This window comes from Rosa chinensis, chromosome 5 (genome assembly GCF_002994745.2).
Source record: "Rosa chinensis cultivar Old Blush chromosome 5, RchiOBHm-V2, whole genome shotgun sequence".
Classification (NCBI taxonomy): domain Eukaryota; kingdom Viridiplantae; phylum Streptophyta; class Magnoliopsida; order Rosales; family Rosaceae; genus Rosa; species Rosa chinensis.
This window is the reverse complement of record NC_037092.1, coordinates 51545246-51566396: the sequence shown is the minus strand read 5'-3', so window position 1 is coordinate 51566396 and position 21151 is coordinate 51545246. Positions and strand designations below refer to the sequence as shown.

General features: G+C 37.9%; 1 protein-coding gene across 1 annotated transcript; it reads left to right on the top strand.

Annotated features, from left to right (window-relative positions):
- The first annotated feature begins 13290 nt into the window (after positions 1-13290).
- Positions 13291-20361, top strand: LOC112202197 (uncharacterized protein At2g37660, chloroplastic). The gene is made up of 9 exons (XM_024343128.2): positions 13291-13610; positions 13710-13822; positions 14198-14251; positions 14379-14463; positions 14716-14821; positions 18056-18142; positions 18243-18340; positions 18925-19034; positions 20085-20361. The coding sequence occupies exons 1-9, from the start codon at positions 13355-13357 to the stop codon at positions 20148-20150; spliced, it is 975 nt and encodes a 324-aa protein (XP_024198896.1). The 5' UTR covers positions 13291-13354; the 3' UTR covers positions 20151-20361.
- The last annotated feature ends 790 nt before the right edge of the window (positions 20362-21151 follow it).

Here is a 21151-nt window from a genome sequence, read left to right as displayed (position 1 = left end):
GATGTCTTACTACTCCCCGCAGTTGCCTTTCCCTTCCTTTGGAAATCTCTCTCAGCCGATTCCTGTTCCTGGAAAGTCAGGTTCTCCTGCTCAATGGCCATAGCCTTAGCGAAAATGAGCTCCACCGTCTTCAGTTCCAGAACAGTGACATCACACCGGATCGAAGCATTCAGTCCCCACTGAAACTTCATAGCTAAGCTCTCAGCATCCATCTGCCTCACAAATCAATACAACCTTAAGAACTCAGCCTCATACTCCCTCACACTTTTAGTCCCTTGGACTAACGAGATGAATTCCCTTTCCAACTGCTCCCTCACTGAAGGCGGAAAGTACTTATTCCTGAACAGTTCCACAAAACCGTCCCAAGTCATGGTGGACACATCCATAACTCGCTATGTGTCATTCCACCACACCCGTGCATCGCCTTGGAGCATAAATGTGGCAATCTTTCTCTTCTCAATGTCATCACAGACGACCATCTCGAAGTAGGTCTTCATGTTCTCAATCTATTGATCTGCCAACAGGTGATCCGTACCTCCCTGGAATGGGACTCCTCCCAACCTCGAAATCTCCTTTGCCAACTTCGACAAACGAGTGGGATCTACAACATTCACAACCTCCACAACAAGTGGAACAGGCAGCTCAACATTCGATGCCTCGACATCATTCTCTAACATCTCTTCAATAGGAGGAGGAATCCTGCCCCTACCTCGGGCTCTACCCCTGCCTCTGGGTCTACCTCGACCCCTAGCTCTGCCTCCTTGTGAATCCATCACCTAAGGAGCATAACACACTTGGTTAATACTTGTAAAATCATCAAACATAAGTATAAGTCAACGCTATGACTCAATCAACCCTAACACCACGTCAGAGGATACAATTCCATCGCCTACATCAATCTCGAGTCAAAACTAAAGGTCCTCATTCCTCAAAAGTCTTTAACTCAAAGAAGCTACATCTAGCTCCTACACTTCATCCCTTGAGCCGACACTACTCTGACGACTCAACATTCTAGTCTTTCCTACATACCCAATGATTATATCAATACCGAAGAGTATACGATGGGGATCCGTTGCAGACAGACCATCACTCGAGGAGTACTGATTATCACCAAATATGTACCTTACGCTCTGATACCAAACTGTCACGCCCCTGATTTTTAACACAAATAAAAATCGATATATAATCTCATAATTATACATGCATGATGGTTCAACCATCAATCCACAATACCTAGAAACCTTTCCCTTGAACCCAAGTACATATTGATGCCCTGAAACCCACTATGTCAATATTGACCCGCTCCACAGAGTCATATATTACATAAGCTTACGAATTAAATTATCATCACAAAATAAAACGTAAATGCTCATCAGAGCTTACTACATAGCGGAAGTCAAACAATAGCAAAGCCAACAAAATTTGCTTCCTACCAGTTCTGCTGCCAACAAGCTACGTCAGCTTCAGCCACGATTACCCTGACCTACAGGATTAACCCCTACACCATTGAATAGTGCACCGGGTTGCCACACAACAAACCCGGTAAGCTTATGAAAGCTCGTATGAGTAACTCATGAACATCAATCAACAACTCCCACAAATCAACTTAAGGAAACAATGCAACCATGATTCCTTCTAACATTTCATGTCTTTTCCACCGAAGGGACAACATAAGCCACCGTTATGACAATGTTCTATTTGCTAACTTAACCATCAAGAAGCAAATCAAGTCTCATCTAGACAATAAAAGAATAATACTTTCGGAACTCTCTTTTAAACTACATACTTAAGAGTCTCTAGCAACCTCGACCGTTACCCCCATAAGCTATAATGGCAAACAGACTAGAGCTCTAACTGAAATCGTAACCACTCGTTCAACCAAAGATGTGATTACCGATTTCCTGCCTTGGTCACCATCTGCGACCTGTCACCATCTGTGACATATGATTTTCAGACCCCGTCTAGTCTTAAAATCAAATGTTAAGTAAGTCGCACCCGACCTAAAAATGTTACAAAAATCTAATTTCGGCTTTCCCCATCCCTGCTCACCATCTGTGGCTCTTGGTACAAGGACCAATACATTTAAAATAAGTCACGTTTGACTCAAAAATGTAACATCAAACTGAATACTTTTCAAACAATAGAAAACATATTTTTCCACAATATTGTTTCCTAAAAAGTCGACTTCAACAATAATATGAACACAATCCTGCATATTATTCCATCACGCATCACTCACAAGAATATATATATTTCACATAAATATATATATATACGTAGTCATTCGCTCAAGAATCTACTAATACCAACTATAGTTTGCAGTTAAACAAATAATGCCAAAACAATAATGGTAACTCTGTTCGTAAATGAACGTTGTGAGATTACTCACCTCAAAATTCCTGCTGCGTCTTCAACACAGAACAAAGCAGCCCAACTACAATTTAACCGTCCAAGAATGCTTCATCAAGTAGCTAATCACATACGGTTTCAACTTAGTAACGATTCACAAATGATATTTAAGTTCGAAACCCCTGTTTTGAACAAAAATCCCCAAAGTGACTCCAATCGAGGCAAAACCACATCCGAGACCACCCAAAGTCCCCGAAATACTTCCACGATGGATATGTCCAAACCACAAGTCGATCGGACGCTCAAATCCTTACGGATCGAATAAATAGGAAGGTCTGAAACCGTAAAAATCATAACAAATTCATACAAATACAAAAATTGCGTATTATATATCGAAATGCTCGTATCGACGAGTAGAAGATATATAATACCAGAAATAGTCCCTTACATGGCCGGAACACCACCAGAACGCCACCACAGGTGGTGGCGCACCGCCGCCGGCCAAAACTCAATATTTCACAAAACTCCCAACATCAAAGATCTTCTTCTCAGCATGCTTATCAAAGTGAAAAGGGTCTAAAACTGCCTCGCAAGCCGTGAATTACTGTTCAATCCGAGTTGAACCAAGTTTCACGTGAATCGATCCAAACAACCACCACAGATCGATCCAGGAGGCTGCCGCGAGCTCCCCAAGCCTGGTTTGAAGCTTCGTCGACGTCGGAGATAGGAGAACCGATAGGGTCCGAATACACAGATTTTCACCGCCTTCTAGGACCGCCACAGTCGAGAATCGCCGCTAGAGGATGCCAGAGGGACTATCGGAGCAAGGAGGCGAGCTGATCTGGAAAGTTTCACCGCCGGAGACAACTGGAACTCGTTGGAAAAGCGGGTCAAGTCAGTCGACTTTCTTCGATACTGAAGGTATTAGTCGAGAGAGAAGAGAGAGAGAGAGAAAAACTTCCGGAAAATGGAATTATGAAGATATTTTCAGAAATTCCCTATTTATACCAAAATGGAAACTTTTTCCAATGGTCATAACTTTTTCATACAAACTCCGATTTTCACGTTCTGCATGTCCACGAACTCGTATCGACTTACATGAAGGAAGTTTCTAGAGATTCTCAATGTATAAAAAGTCAACCTTGAACTCCCCCTAAATCCACATCTTTCGAATAAATAATTGTCTGAAACAACTCTACTTCACATACAACATACGAATAACGCACAATAACAATAATTCGTACAACTGGTCCATTATTAATTACCAAAAATCCAGGTCATCACAGCCACCTCCACTACCATCACTACCCACATTGCAGCCAAAGGTTGCTGCGATACCCCTTCATTGCTACTATCACTCACACTTCCTTTACCCCCCCCCCCCCCCCCACTTTTCTCTCTTTCTACCAAAACCCATATATAAACTCTAGTAATCCATCCCCATAGGTCTCTCTAATCTCCATCTTCGACCTCCCTCAATTGGCAACACTTGCAAACACCAAAAAATATCATTCAAAAACCCATTCTCTATATCATTCAACTCTACATCAATTTCGATTTCATCTCTGCATCAATTTCAGGATCACCCCCAATATCATTCAAAAACTCATTCTCTGTATCATTAACACAGGGTGCGATGACCATATTAAAGATTGATACCCTGACTGAATCCAATGCAAAACCGAGTCATCGAGGCTAGAAGAGAACAGCCGGCCACAAGGTAATCCTTTCGAGCCAGCCCGGCGCTAAATGAGGGACGAAACACTCTTGTCAAACCTTCAATCCACTAATTGATTCAAAATCAAAATCAAAGTATCAAACACTATCATCATTGCAAAATAGCAAGTAAAATTGTTGACAGTACCAGCTGACAGTGCCATCCGACGACACCAGGTGAGACGAGCCAAATCTCGACGGAGCCGTCTGCGCAGGCGGCGGTGATCTGCGATTCAAGGATCAACCCCAAAATCCAAAACTGAATTGGATTAGCCCCCAAATTCAAACTTGTCCTCTCCTTCACTGGCAAGGTCAAAGACTACGGCACCGACCTCAAGCTGCCAATTGCGAAGTAAAACTCCCCTGTCTTTCCAGATCCGATCTGAGCACAAGCCAAGAAGTCCCAGCCAGCCATGGCTATCTGAATTGCGTGGCACTCAATCAAAGTCCGCCGCCGTGGGTGATATTGGCGGTGAAGGGGTGTCGCAGCAACGTTTGGCTGCAACGTGGGTAGTGATAGTGGTGGAGGTGGCAGTGGCAATGACGAGGATGGAGGAGAGGAGATAAACATACCCAAAAAAATATAAAAGAGAAAGAATAACTTAAAAAAAGATTTAAAAAAATTAAGAAAAAGAAAAAAAATGAACTGAGGGTATAATAGACATTTTAATGGGTAGGGATTGCCACGTCATCTAGTCAACGGAGCTTTTTGACGGAGAGTAACGAAATAGACCGATTGGTCCAAAATTGAGAGTAGGAGTAAACGTGTGAAATTAGAAGAACAAGGACTAAAGTGTTTTTTGGATAAAAGTTCAGGGAGTAAACAGTATTTAACCCTATTTTATTTATGAAATAAATGGTGAAATTAAAGTAGAATTAAAGTAAACTTTTATTCATTACAATTGAAACCAAACAAGCCACACAATAAAAGTTAAAGCAAATAAAAACAAGTCACACATTAATAAAAAATTAAAAAAACTAAGACCCGAGCACTATGACATGACAATGAATTGTCAATTATTAGGATGACAATGTAATTGTCATATCCCTAGCCTTGTCCTCTTCTTGAACAAACATGTTTGACAAGATCTTTTTGTAGATGACTATTTCCAATATGTGAGCGTATCCTCCAGTAACAAGGCATGTATTCGACCATTGTAATTTGCTCAGTTCTTGGATTAAGAGGTAAGTTTAGGCCATCATATATTCTTTCTCGTGCTCTCCTTGACCTATTTGGGTTTGGTTCATCATCATCGGACTCATCATTATAATAGTCATCTCGCTCGTCCTCCACAATAATGTTATGAAGTATTACGCAAGCCAACATAATTGTCGATAATGAATCATTATCCCAACCTCTTGCAGGTTGCCTAACTATTGTAAATCGTGCTTGTAGAATTCCAAATGCCCTTTCAACATAATTGTGGTACTCCTTTTATGGAAAAATACTCCTCCTGTTCATTCTCAGGTTGTTTGATAGATTGCACCAGCGTCACCTACTTTGGGTAAATACCATCAACAAGGTAGTATATCTAACAAATAAGGAGTCCCGTTGACATAATAGTTAAGTGGTGACTGACCTGTTGTGATAGCATCAAACAAAGGGGAGCGTCCGAGAACAATGAGATCATTTTGAGCTCCCAAGATTCCAAGGAAAAGCATGCCAGATCCAGGTGACGAGACCTGCCACAGCTTCAAGAACAATGGTTGACTTTTTCATTTGGCCGCTAAAGCTACCCTGCCATCCCACTGGATAATTCTACCACTGCCAATGCATGCAGTCAAGGAAACCTATCATTCTAGGAAACCCTCATTTCTTGGCTCTTTGTAGGTGCATATATATCTAGATGTAGCATTCGTGATAAGTTGTGACAATGGTACAACAAAATTAACTAAGATTCTCAATGGTAGTTAATTCTGGTATACAGAAGGATTCATCTAAGGAATCAGCCAAGCATGCAATGGTTAGCATTCAGAGTGCGCACATCAATTTCTGGTGAGGAGAGAATCCCGGATGCCCAGCACAATCTTATGACTACCTAAAGTATGGGTCAGTCGTCTGGACATGCTCTAACATACGGAGGAACACTTCATGCCTCATCCTGTAACATCGTTTGAAAGTTTCGGCAGGGTAACGGGGTCAGCTACGAAGTAATCATTTAACAATTTTTCATTAGTGTCACGCCCCGAATTTTGAATAAAGAAATTCAAATCCGAAACGCGAAAACTTAACCAAATGCCCAAAATACTTAGAAACTTTTTCAAATGAACCTTAGCAATAACAATCGTCAATAAAGACCCGATCACTTAAGTTGAATATCACATCAACAAGTGTATACAAAACTCGAGAGAACTAATATACAAATGTACACGCTCACACGGAGCATACCAAAAACAGCAGTACGCTAACAAAATAGGTTATGAACCTAACACTGCTGCACTCCACGCCCTGGTACTCAGCCTTGGTGGTCCTCACCTGCAGGAATAAACGCTACACCATAGAATAGTGCACCGGGATTGCAAACAACAAACCCGGTAAGCAAGCTCGTATGAGTAAACTCAATTAAAATGACTCACGTCACTCATGCTTATAATTTCTCTACTCGTGAGATAAATTAAAGCAACAACATTTAACTCCACAAAACACAACCAAACATCCAATCACACTTGGTAAAAATTAGTAATCCCTGCATAGAGAATTAGTTCAGGAGATCACCCAAAAAGCACACAGTTCAAAAATAGAAATCATGGTAATCCCTGCATAAATTTTAGTTCAGGAGACTACATTAAAATCAATCAATAGAAATTATAGTAATCCCTGCATATAGCTTAGTTCAGGAGATTGCTTAAAATTCAACAATTAAAAGGAAAAGGAAAATCAATAAAGAAGTCAAACAACTCACACTAAAGTCAATCATCACCCATCAACTCCAAACTAAAGTCGATAGTCGATGATCACCCATCAACTCCCAATAAACACCAGATCCGAAGATCAGAAAACTGTCACCACTGTGACACCAGATCCGAAGATCAGAAACTGTCACCACCGTGACACCAGATCCAAAGATCAGAAACTGTCACCACCGTGACACCAGATCCGAAGATCAGAAAACATTTAAAACAAATCCCACATGACTCAAATACCTTCCTCAATGAAAACACACTTTTACACAATAATCAACACATCATGATAATTGTATGCTCGTAAGAGAAATGCTCGAAATAACAATTCAATCAACTCTCAATCATTACTTCACCAATGTCACACCATCCATTATATATATTCCACGTAAATATATATATACGTAGTCATTCACGCAGGAATGACTACTAATACCAACTATAGTTTTATAAATTATACTTCTCGAAAATCATTTTATATCAAAACATTGTTTTAACCTACCCATGAACCGTTGTCGATCAAGTTCATATACTTTAAAACAAATAATTTGTTTCGAAAATGATTTAACAATTAAACAAGTAATTCCGAGTAATAATTAAAGCAGTTCGTAAATGAACCACGTGAGATTTACTCACCTCCAAATCCTGCTACGTCTTCACACAACCCGAGACAAGCACAAAATCATCCATACTCCGCTCACACAATTTCATCAATCACCTAATCACATCAAGGTCACATTCAATACAACACAAATCATACAATTCACAAAACACAATTATACAACGATCCAACAGTCGGATCATCATCCGAGACCATCGAACTACCTCGGAACACTTCTACAATCGATAAAACAAAACTACAAGTCTATTGAACGGCCGAATCCTCATGGATCGAACATCGATCAAACCAAAAACCCTAAACTTTGAAAATTCATAACTTGCTCATACGATTTCCAAAAATTACAAACTATATATCGAAATGCTCGTATAGATGAGTAGATCGAAATCAGGAACAGAAAATGTTCCTGAGGTGGACGGAAACTGCCGGGAAACACCACCACAGTGGCGGCACCGCCACCTGGCCAAAGTCGAAATTTGGCAAAACTTCCAACACCAAAGTTCTTCATCTCAACTCCAATTGAAACATTCATAACTAGCACAAAGTCTGAATCGAAGTCATATGGCCGGAATTTACCTCGCAATCTCTGAAACTCGATGAACCCTAGAATCACAATCTTTAAAATTCGACCTCCACAGGTTGAATCGTTGCAAGCTGTTTTGTGGAGAGTATCTACGTCCTCTGGGCTTTAAAAGCCCCCAAGAATCACAGGCTATGGTAGCCAGAAACGTGGTCTCCAATCTGGGCGATCTGCAGCTCCACCGTGAGACTTCTCGACCTTGTAGCGTCATGCACGGTGCTTCCCACGACGAATCACCACCACAGACGTGTAGAGGGGACTGAGGAGAGCAGGATTTCCTTTGGAATCGAAGCAAAAGGTGGCCGGAGGAGGAAGAACGACGCCGGCGAAGGTGAGGGGGCGAATCGGAGTCGGGACCGAAGAGAGAGAAAAAGTTTCCCTTTTCGGAAACTTCTGGCTTTTCTGATATTTTCGGATTTTTTTGCTATTTAACCAAAATGGAAACTTTTTTCCAATGGCCATAATTTCTTCATACGAACTCCGATTTTCGCGTTCCACATGGCCACAAACTCGTATCGACGCGTTCTACAACTTTTATGAAGGAAGTTTTCGGAGAAACCCAACGTATAAAAATTCAACCTTTGCAACCCCCCTAAAACCATACTTTTCGAATAAAAATTCATCCGAAACACTTCCACTCCGTCCACAAGTCACGAAACCGTCCAATAAACATAAAATTAATTCCAGAAAATCCTCGAAAAATAAATACAAATTTCCAGGGCATCACAATTAGCTACCTCATGTGATCTATGATGGGTAGCGCAGCCTAGAGTAGAACCATCCCATTGAGGTTGTTGTTGAAGTGGGTTAGTAGCCAACCAGCTAGCTGCTTCTGCCATAACTTGTGTTATATTTCTTCGCCTCTGCGCATCATATTCTTCATGTTCTTCGTCATCTTCGTCGTCTTCACGTCGCCTCTCATTCTGCTGAGAAAACCAGTTCGAATTCATTGCAAAATGTAACAAAAAGTTATAAAATGAACAAATAATTAGAGAGGAGATAGAGGAGATAATGAAATATGCATCTGAAACCATCTTTTTTATTGAGGTTTGAAGCTGAAGATAGAACCGTCATGTATGCATAAAATCTAATCGAAAATCTAGAGAGTTGATCACAACACGACACGTGACATTCAAAAATCCTATTGAAAAATTTGATAAGACTCTATAATGATCAGTTTTGCCACATCGACACTATATCTAATCGGGAATCTACAGGTTTGCTTCCGAAGAGGCACTTGGCACTCATTCTATCTGAAAATATTATCAATAATACCACATAGATACTGATCCAAATATACACCTTAAAATTTATTTTTTGTCTCAAAAATTAATTTTTGTCTAAATTAAAATATTATTAAAATAAAATAATATCATAAAATTAAAAAACATAATGTAAAATCATAAAATACTTGAAAAGGCTAAAATTTAGTTCTGCCTTACCAGAGATGGTTCACTTGTTCATGAATAAAGAATAATATTTCTGGGGGCTAAATTATAGCCCTGACCCAAATATAACTTCCTCCTACTAGAGATGGCCTTAACCCCTCAAAATCATTTTTGGTTTAGCATAGCCCTTCCATTGGAGAGAGAACACTTAGATTTAGGGGCTAAAAGTGGCCCATAGCCCAGGGCTAGAGCTGGCCTTAAGAACCTTTTCAAACCAGATTTTTCACTTTCTCACCTACTGAAAACATCCATACACTCTTCACCCTTAGATCTTGTGATCCAAGGGTCATCCTTCCTCCATTCTTTTCACTTTTCTTCCTTTTATCACCCAAAAATCTTATTCCATTGATTCCCTCCTCTCTCAAACCGAGAGCACCCATTTTGGGACTGCTCTCTTTCTCCTCTCTCTCCTCTTTTTCTATTTGTTCTTTATTTTTCTGTAAGTTTTCTTTGTGTTCATCACAATATCAGGTAAATTCGGGGTAAAATCAAGTCAGGAGCTCCTCATCAAACTTGTCAAGCTCACTCACCTCTACAATTTGATAGTGATATTGAATGGAAAACATCAAAAATCAAGGAGCAAATCTCAAGGAAGTCATATCGACCCTATACGCTCTCAACCGCCATAATTTAATGCATTTATAATGCAATAATATATACATACATACATCACTAGAAAAAAAAATTAAATAAATAGAAACCACTAATTAAGACAAGTCTAGAGTCCCCTATTTGGAAATTTGCTTTAACTCTGTACTCTAAGTTAGGCCAACACCGTGATAGCTTGCCTTTTGAATAGGGATAATGACCATTTACACAATTTTGGGGTTAATTAACCCCACTTACCTAAACATTCTAAGAGATTGCCCACTTACACAATATTTTATATATATTTTTCCCTAATAACCAATTAAGTATTTTTTTAATTTATTTTTAGGACAATTTTGCCCTCTCCTTCTTTGTCACTTAGAGAGAGAAGTCATCGGAAACCTCGCGGGACTCCGGTAACCGGAATCCGGCAACCGGTGACTGGAATTACCGGACGGGTGACTGGATTCCGGCGTCCGATTTTATTGCCCCCTAATAATGCCTAATAATCATATCATTGCCTCCCAATAAACATTTTTTTGCCCCCCAATAATCATATTATTGCCCCCAATAAACATTATATTGCCCTCCAATAATCATATTATTGACCTCCAATAAATATTTTCTTGCCCCCTAACAATCATATTATTGCCCCCAATAAACATTTTATTACCCCACAATAATGATATTATTGCCACCAATAAACATATTATTGCTCCCGCACAATGCCAACCTCTCTAGATTGGGGCAATTCGTTGCCAACGTTTCCAAGCCAGGTGTAAAATTTCCAGATCCAAGCAATTGGAGATTGCGGCCAGCGCAACGTCGCTAACCTGAAGCTTTTCTAGATGGATTTCAACCATAGACGTGACTCTGCCCGAAACACTGTCCATTGTAAAGCTCTTTCAGGCAAATTGTCTTGAGCGACAAAGCAGAAATGCCCAGCCTAGTGGGCTCCACCGCAGACCCGTCCGGCCCAAAACCAAGGAGTCGCTTCACCGATAACTCTTCCAGCGCCGAGCAATTTTCCAACACGGCGTTCATTCCCTTGGCTCCGAAGGTGCACGATCCACAGGAGAGCTTCTTCAAACCTTGCAGTTCTTCGCGGACGCCATCATGCCTACGTCAGTCAACTCGTGGCACACGCTAAGCTTCAGGTGCGTGAGGTTCCGCCACCGCAGCGGGATGAGAGCTTCAGGTGCGTGCGTTTGGTGATGGCGTCGAACCGAGAGAAGAGGGAAAGGATGACAGGCTGTAGATCCGCGTTGAGGGAGAGACGGTGACAGCTCTGTCCCTTTGACCGTCAGCCACCGCCGGCACACCGGAGAGAGAGAGAGAGAGAGAGAGAGAGAGAGAGAGAGAGAGAGAGAGAGAGAGAGAGAGAGAGAGTCTGAGATGAGAGAGATCGATCAGTTTCAGTTTAATTGATAGGGCAAAACTATCATTAAATGTTAAATTGGGTAAATGAGAGTAAAAAACTCTTAGTGGAGTAAGTGGACAATTTTTAGGCTCAAATTGTGCAAATAATCTTTTTTTTTTTAAAGAAATTGTGTAAATAATCATTATCCCTTCTGAATAAGTTTACATTATGAGTTCCCTACGTATGATAATAACACTCGACTAAAATTTAACCAATATTTATACCAAATATGTTTGAATGAACAATTGATAACACGTTTGGTTCTTGGGTGTAGACTTTCCCAATTATTCCGGACACCCAACAATGAATCTCTTCCAATAATTTCAATGGGTCTTTCTAAATGTACCCAGCAAATTTCTAAATAGACCCAGCAATTTAATTTTGTATGAAAAGACATTTATATCCTCATACAAAATGACAATAATAGTCATGGTAAATAAAAATAACAACAAAAGAAACCAAGAAGTTTACAACTCTTTTTTGTATTTGTACCCAGCATTTCATTGTGATGACGTTGTCACGTTGTTTCTTCGAGCAAAACTTTAAACCCAAATTTCACTTTCCTTCCTTTATAATTGGTTCAAGGGTTTAATACGCATGATATTGACCAAGTTGTGACTGCAATTATGATTTCGGAGGCGTCAAATAAGGTTTGTGTATTTTGTTTATCATAGAACCGAAAAAAAAAAATTACTGCAGTTTATCACACTTCAATCGGTCAAGAAAACCCGAAAGTCATTAGAATATTCGGCCGGAAACCACCGAACCAAGTAGAAAAGTTTGGCGGATAACCGCCGAAATTTAGCAAAATATTCGGAACACAACCACCGAACATGATTGCTATATTCGGCCAACAACCACCGAATATCAGTACAAGATGGAGATATTCTTGAGTTTGAGACTGCGCTTCTTTTGCTCGACTCGGCACCGAAACTTTCCTCTATAATGATGCTTTTCACGAGTTCCTCTCAATTGGGGAACGAGCTTGGCGCGACCCTCATTGATGCCCAGATAATCATGGTTTTGTTGGGTGTGAAATTGCTGGGTGTGAGTTTTGAGCGTGAGATTTGCTGGGTGTGAGTTAAAAATAAGGGTATTGTCGGAAAAGTTGCTGGGTGTAATTATAAATTCTATTTTTTTACTGAAAATAAAAAATTTGCTAGGTCTACATAGAAATTTGCTGGGTACATTTAGAAAGACCCATTTCAATTGATCGAAAGTAATGAATGATGCAACCTAACACCATGATACTTACCATGCATAATTAAGGAAGTTTAAGGAAGATTTCTTCCTCCTTGGGACATGCATGGCTTAGTATTGGCTTCTCCAGCTTGCAACCTTCTTGAACCTCAACTACGTTCCCAGTTATTCAATTAAAGAAAGATAGGACAAATGTACCTACAGCTTCATCAATAATTCTTGACATTGCCTAACCAATTGAGGTGCACACTGAAGAAACATAATTTTGTACCTGAAATTGAAACAGAGGCAAAATTGTACGTTAATGAAATTTAGCTTGGCATTGATTGGGAAGTATGTAATTTTGTTGGGCAAATTTTTTTTTTACTTTTTTGGTATATATTCTTTGAATTAATGACCTAACTGAAATTTTGGGTGCATTTTGGTAAATCTAGTTAGAATCATAACGACCACATATAACTGCTGTTTTGATTACGTTACCCTGTTGGTTTCCCTCCCTCCTCTGCTATTTGCTCTGATCTCTTTGCTCTTTCATGGCTTTCAGACTCTCACTCACTTCCACTCCCAATTTTCAAATCTCAACCCCAAAACACCCTCGACAATTACCTCTTCCTCTTCTGGGTTTTCAGTTAAAATGTTGCTCCAATTCCATTTCGCGCTCAAAAGCGGGAGCAGTTCATGCTGTTCAACAGGAGCAGGAGGTTCTCCAGTCCCCAGCTTCAGATTCCAATTCTGTTCCTTCTTCCTCGTCCAAGCTCGTTCTCGTCGTCGGTGGTACCGGCGGTGTTGGTACTCCAATCCTCTCCTTAAATTAATTTCAATAGCCTTTTTCGAATCTTGTTCATTGCTCTGTATTCTGTAAGTTGTAGTAGTTTAAACTCGTTTCAGGTCAGCTGGTAGTGGCTTCATTGCTGGATCGGAATATCAAGTCTCGCCTACTATTGCGTGACACTGAGAAAGCAACTGCATTATTTGGTGAACATGACCAAGAAACATTGCAGGTACCAGTTTCTCTGTAAGTTAATAATCAAGAGATCCCTAGCAGTCAAATATATGCATTAATTATCTTCTCTGTTAATTAACTAGGACCTTCTCACCCAAATCGACTTCATTATCTTCAAATATGTGCATTATGCCATTATCATCTATTATATTTTAAGGGTTGATTACTTATACTAGGCTAGATATTCACATGTTGGTTTACTCATGCCGTGTAAGAAATGTTGTATCTGGACTCAAAACTATTTAGTAATGGATGCAAAGACATTAAATTATACATACTAAGATGTAAGAGATTAGATGCATTGTCTTGCTTTAACCTTGTTTTCTTTACTGAGTAGTGTTGACTATGTCTATAAAGCTTCTAAAATTGATAGGTATTCAAAGGGGACACTCGCAACCCAGAAGATCTAGATCCATCTATATTTGAGGTTTGTGCTTTTGGTTGAGTTACTTACACCTTTTTCTTTTTTCTTTTTCCTTTTTCCTTTTCTGGATTGATTATGTGGACTATTATTAGTAATATCTGAACAACAAATTTGACATCTTGTCTTCTAGGGAGTCACACATGTGATTTGCTGCACTGGAACTACAGCCTTTCCCTCTAAGCGTTGGAGTGGGGATAATACACCAGAAAAAGTTGGTTAGGGTTTATCCATTATAAAAGTTTAGTTTTAGGAGTGTCCAAGTACCTGCAGTACTAAGAAATTTGCACCCTTTCTTTTTCTGTTTAAAATACGTACTCGTTGACGAACAACCTTTCATATCCGAATATTTCATAATTCATGTACCAATAATAGATGAAGTTATGCATGGAAATTCACACAAAAAGGATTGCTTACTCATCTATACATATGCTTTCATCACTTTGACTTCTGTTTTCTTTTCATTGAAGATTGGGAGGGTGTGAGAAATTTGGTATCCGCACTGCCTCGGTCACTGAAGAGAATTGTTCTTGTATCATCAGTTGGTGTAACCAAGTTCAATGAACTGCCATGGAGGTAAGTCACTTCTTTATCGATGAGGACTGATACCAATAACACCTTTTCTTTGGTAAGTGGGAACTTACCGGAGATTACATTTTGTAACTTGATTTATATTAGGGTCATTTAAATACTGACAGTTGAGTGAAAGTTGCATAACTTCAGAATAATATTTAGCAAGGAAACTCTTATAAACAAAAATACTAGTAGAAGAGGTGATAGTTCTCAAGAAGAGAATGTAGATCTGTTCTGCTATGAAGAACAGTTTCTATGATGCTGACAATTTTGATTAAACAGAGAACTAGATCAGTGTTGGAAACTTGTAATCTATAAAAAAAATATATATATAGTCCTAGAAAAAGTGTATTATCATTTTCTTCAAATAATCTTATTAGACCTACTTTCCAAAATTCTGTAAGGTTACCAACTACATGTTATCGGCCTAGTGTCCACAATGTTAATGAGACGAAGTTCAATTCGTCCCTTCCCTTCCCCCACGAACAGAAAGTTCAATCAAAAAAGAAAAAAAAGTAGGGTTGGATAACCAATGGATGGAAGCTCCACATGCCCAAGGGTATAAAGGAAGGTGCTTTAGTATTATTAACCAACACATGGGGAACATTTTCCATCACATTTCATACTTCTATATTTTCTTGTTCCCTATAAAGGCTGGGAATGGAGTCACTGGGGCTTCTCATTTCTTTTGTCGATCAATGTCATTTCAGGCCGAACTCTTGAAACATCCATAAGCTAATATTAGTTCCATGACAGTTTTCCTATTTATGTTCATCAATATGCTTGTGCAATTTGAAGCATACTAAGTTTTCACTCAGAGGTAAAGTGATAAGAACTAACAAATTAACATTTAAAGGAAAATCACAAAACTGCATAAATGCAAAAGTTGGATTTCATAATATCTGATTTAGCATGGTGACACTGTTTGTGGGTAGTATAGCTTTATTTCCTGTGTTCTATATATATAGATTCATTATAATCTCTGACCTCCATATTCTGACAATAAATTTCTCTGATCAGTAACCTCTTCTAGACAATGAAGGATTTCTCATAGAAAAATTAGGATTATTCTGTTCTCTCTGTCTGTTTCTACGTCTGTCTCTTTCGCTCTCTGGATATCAAAGAGTCTTGCAGACACTGTTTTCTTATACCAAGAATATTGTCCTGTGGATGTTTAATTTGGATCCTTAGCATAATGAAGATATCATATTGTGAGTGGCCCATTCTTCATGATTAATACATGTTTAAGGGAGAATTCTTGAGTACCTTGGTGTTTGCCATACCCTCATTTTGTTAAATATTTTGGACCATTGGATTAGTAATATATCTAATGGTTCAAAATATTTAACAAATTGGTAACTTGTTTAGCCCTTAGCCTTTCTAATTATGCTACTCATTTCCAATAAGCAAAAATGTTAACACAAACTACTAATTGAATTGAAAACAATAAAGCCAATTAATGTTTGATTATCAATTGACAATTGACAATTATGATTTTTCCTTTTTCAAAAAAAATTAAAAGAACCTTCTATCCTAAGTTCACCGAATTACTATTAGTTAAATAGTCTATATTACTAATTAATTTTTTATTAGTGAATTAATGTTTGATTAATGCTTGTTATTAATGGATAATTACACAATTGAAAATTATGTTTTTTCCCTATTAAAAACAAAACCTTCTAACCTAAGTTCGCAAAATTAGTATTAGTTAAGTAGTCTTTATTACCAATTAATTATATCATTAGTAGTTTCCTTAACCAAATATAATTCTTTTTACATGCATTTCATGACAACCACAACAATTAGTGTAAAAATAAATAATATTTGTTTTAAATGTAGTCAAATGAGAACCTACTTTAGCACTTATTTACTCAAATGAGAATCTACTTTACTCTAATGAGAACCTATTACAATTACCACTTTTAGGAATTAATTAATTACTCAAATGAGAACCAACTTTACTCTAACGAAGACCTTATTTACTTTAATGAGGATTTTTTTTCTAATTACCACATGTGTCCTCAAAGTGATTACATGAGTCCTCAGAGTAGTAAATATTATATAAAATAAAACATGTATGAGAAATGTTAATGTCCATAGTTTTACCCATCCACATTTGTGTAATAAAGTTCTCCCTTGCGTAATGAAAGTAATATATTGTGTAATGTCTATCGTCGAATTAGTAATTACTTTTAATCGACGTAATTTACCACAAATTCCAACAATTGATGAAAAAAAGAAAAGTTTTGTTCTAATTATAGTAATTACTCCACCTAAACTATTGTACTAATTTATGGACAATTTAACAAGTATGACAACAAATTTGTTGTCAGAGTGGTAAATCTTTATGTTTTTATCATTAATGAAATGATTACTACAATGACTACACATTTTACCACAATCACAACAATTGATGTAAAAGTGGTAACTTTTGTCCTATTTATAGTAATTACTCAACCTAAACTAATGTACTAATTTATGGACAATTTAACAAGTGCAACAACAAATTTTTTGTCAAAGTGGTAAATCGTTATATTTTTATCATTAATGGAATAATTACTCAATGACTACATATTTTACCATAACTCGAAACTATTGGTGTAAAAAAGGTAACTTTTGTTCTGATTGTAGTAATTACTTCAAAAACTATACCATTTACAAGATTACCAACTATTTTACAATTCCGACAACATTTGTGTTGTGAACATGGTAAAATTAAAATTAGACCAAAAGATATGTAACAACTCAGTATTGTAAGGAGCTTCTCCACTTGATAATCAAGGTTCTAAATTTGATAAAAGTTGTCCAAATATGATATTTACATCTTTGACCACTCAATTACAATAACTACAACAATTGTTGTCATAAGTCATAATTGTAGTTCAACTATGTGTAATTTATTATTTTGACAATACTTGTTACATGATTTTTAACAATGTTACATATCAAGAAAGAGTGTGTTGTTAATATGATAAATTTTATTTTTTAAAATGACACTTGTCAATATTTAATTAGATAACCTGTTGACCAGTTCAGTAGGTTTCCACTATATTAATTTACTAAAAATAAAAAAATTAAAAAAATAAGGGTATGACATACATCAAGGTACCCAAGACAAGAAGCACAATTTCAAATTGAATCATGTTATGCATCCCATCAGCTCATATGCAGTGGGTTTTCTCTTTCCTATTTCTTTTCGCATGGAGTAATGATTTAAGGTGCTTTATTTTTTTGCAGTGTTATGAACCTCTTCGGTGTTCTCAAGTATAAGAAGATGGGGGAAGACGTTCTTTGTAATTCTGGTCTACCATTTACAATAATCAGGTTTCGAAACATTCTAAGAAACTAACTAGGGCAGCTTACTAATAAGCTGTATATTCTTAAAATTGTTGTTTATAATGAATATAAGTTACATGTCTTTCAGGCCTGGTAGATTGACAGATGGACCTTACACATCATATGATCTTAATACATTGCTCAAAGCTACAGCTGGCCAACGACGTGCAGTCCTAATAGGTCAAGGTACGATTATATGTTTACAGAAGTGGAAATGAGCATCAGGTATATAATTATAGGTTTAGTCCCTGAGGCTGAATAAAGCTTCCTATAATTATAGGCTTGCTTATGTCATATTTGTTGCACAAATGCTCCTTCAGGGTTTGTGATGCATCTGAGTCATTCAAAACATTTATTCCAGTTATGAATGTGTTCAAGGACAAAATAAGAAAGGCAAACTGAGATACCATAATAATAACGATAAAAATTACTTCTTTTGTTTGAAGTTGTCTCTTCTAGGCTCCTGCAGTTCAATATTATTGACGCTCTCTGTTAGGTGAATCCAGTCTGGTTCCGGGAACATTTCTCAAAAACCTAGAAATTAGCCACACATTGAGCCACTTTCAATATGTGGGGAGGATTATTTAGCTTGGTGGAATGTGTGGTGATTTACATAAGGAATTGCACTAGATACCATATTAGGTTTTCCTGATACGCATGGAATTCTTTGGTTTAGGAAAGGATATTGGCATATTGCCTGTGTATAGTGTTAGTAGTCCTTTGTATCTTATGCCTTTATTTTGATGGGTTTAATTATTTATGTGATCCAGGAGATACACTAGTTGGAGAGGTTAGCAGACTTGTTGTTGCTGAAGCTTGCATACAGGCGCTGGACATAGAATGCACTGAAGGAAAAATATTTGAAGTCAACTCAGTTGAGGTAAAAGATGATTGCAGAAATTAAGGGGCTAATGATATGCAGAATTTCTGGTTTGCTTTTGTATGCTTTTTTGAGACAGTTACTTCTACCAACTTAATAGAAAAGAGCATACTTAGGTTTTGGAGCATCACCTTATTAGCTGCTGGCTGTGCATTAGTATCTCACAAAACATGCATAGCCGTCAATCCTTTTAGCAATTAGCATGCTAGATTCATGTATGTTATTAGTCTAGCAGCAAACCATATGAACATATAAGCCAAAGTAGAGGTGTGAATACTTGGAACCCAAAAAAAAAAAAAAACCAAAAAAAAAAGGTGTGTGAAGATTATACTAGCTTGGCCTGGATTTAGATCCTGGAAGTCCCTTCAAAGTTTGTATAGCTGCTGAAACAATAGTGGAGGTTGATTAAGTAGCTGTTATATTACAAGTATATGATCAAGATACAGAAACAAAATAACTGTCCTTGGAATGAACTATAGTTCAAATAGTCCAAGTCTCAAACTCTCCCAAACTTATTGCGAGTTATGAATGTTGCTTGCTTCTTCCCTTGATTAGTTCCTTTTCGGCTTGTTCTCAAAGAGCACGTTGCTTTTACTGTTTTGTGTCAACGATTTGGAACACATTTGTTTTTGCTGCATGGTTGCTGTATTCATCAGTCTGTAACTAGTTTAGCTCAGTGCTCCCTTTGAGTACTTTATTTCATTTTGTTCTCAAAGAGGTTTTGGTTCTTGTCCCCGTCTCTCATCTTGTGATCTTTTTTCTTTTATTAATAAAATAAAATAGAGGGACTGGCGGTGGGTTCCCGATTGCGATGTCCCCCTTTCTTTCGAGATTGCGGATGGGTGCTAGTCACCCCAAATCGGCTGTCGCAAAGGAACTAATATTGCCTAATCCTCTATTTAATTTTTTTTTTTTTTTTTAAGTTGTTGCGAAGTTTATGAGCCAACTCCTATTTGTGTTGGACTCTAATATATCGATTCCTAATAACCCTGCCCTACTCTGCTACTTTGAGAACTTTCTTTCCATTACTGAAAATCTAGTACTGCACAGGGAGAAGGTCCCGGAAGCGATCAGCAGAAGTGGCGGGAATTATTCAAAGCTGCCCAAGCACAATAACTGGATTCTTAAACTCTATTTGGTGCATCCATATGTACCAGTGATACTGCTTTATAACAAGAATTACAATAGTGATTAAAAAATGAGGGCACCTTTGTCACAGGAAGAGGGTCAGGTTACCTTGTTTATCTATACTGGAGTGGGTGAATTGCCTACACACTGTAAATAATTACCCAGTAATATATTTTTGTGTGTGTAACCACCCCCCCCCAAAAAAAAAAAAAAAAAAAAAACTAGAAGGAGAAGAAAACAAAGGATACAAAGAACCACCTCAAAAACAACCAACACCTAAATTACTAAAGAAAAGAGCATGATGGGCTTAAAGAATGAGACCATTCGACTGGCTAGAAATGCCAATAGAATGACAAATATTGGCAAGAGCATGAGTTACAAAATTAGCTTTCCTCCAAATATGCACCAAGGAGTGTCAATATTCCCATTAATACTGTCAATAAGGATTTTGGAGTCACCTTCAACTTGAATTTGGGTGTAACCATGAATTCTTGCAGCATCCAAACCAGCTCTCAAAGAAAGAGCTTCAGCCAATAAAGTGCTACGTAACCCAGGTTTTAGCATAAGCGAAATGTTTTTACCCACATTTGCACGTCCACTTAGAGATAGGTAATGTGCGGATGGTCCTAATTTTTAGGATCGACTGGCTAGAAAATGTAATGAACTGCTCAATGAGTAACCTGGCCGGTCGTTAGGTCCATAAGTAGATGGTAAGGTCTATTTCAACATTTTCCATACTTTATATTTCAATAGATGGGTGGTCGGCGAGACTTTAAGCCAGAGCCTGGCCTTTGACAGACTTCAATGCCATAGTCCATTTTTCAATTCAGCCTTTGATGATCAGCCGAGTGAGCATGTATTTGATCAAATCCATTTGTGAAATTATGTGAATAGCCAATGGAAACATATAATGCCGCAATTCATTTGCCAAAAAGTAAAGTTGGAGCCATAATTTTTCAATCGGCGAATATCTTATTTCAACGAAGTAG

Excerpts from the sequence above, each read along its gene's own strand:
- LOC112202197 (XM_024343128.2), top strand. The coding sequence starts at position 13,355 with ATGGCTTTCAGACTCTCACTCACTTCCACTCCCAATTTTCAAATCTCA. Across the intron at positions 14,464-14,715 it reads TAATACACCAGAAAAAGTTG|ATTGGGAGGGTGTGAGAAAT; the intron begins GTTAGGGTTTAT and ends TTTTCATTGAAG. Across the intron at positions 19,035-20,084 it reads TTGAAGTCAACTCAGTTGAG|GGAGAAGGTCCCGGAAGCGA; the intron begins GTAAAAGATGAT and ends AGTACTGCACAG.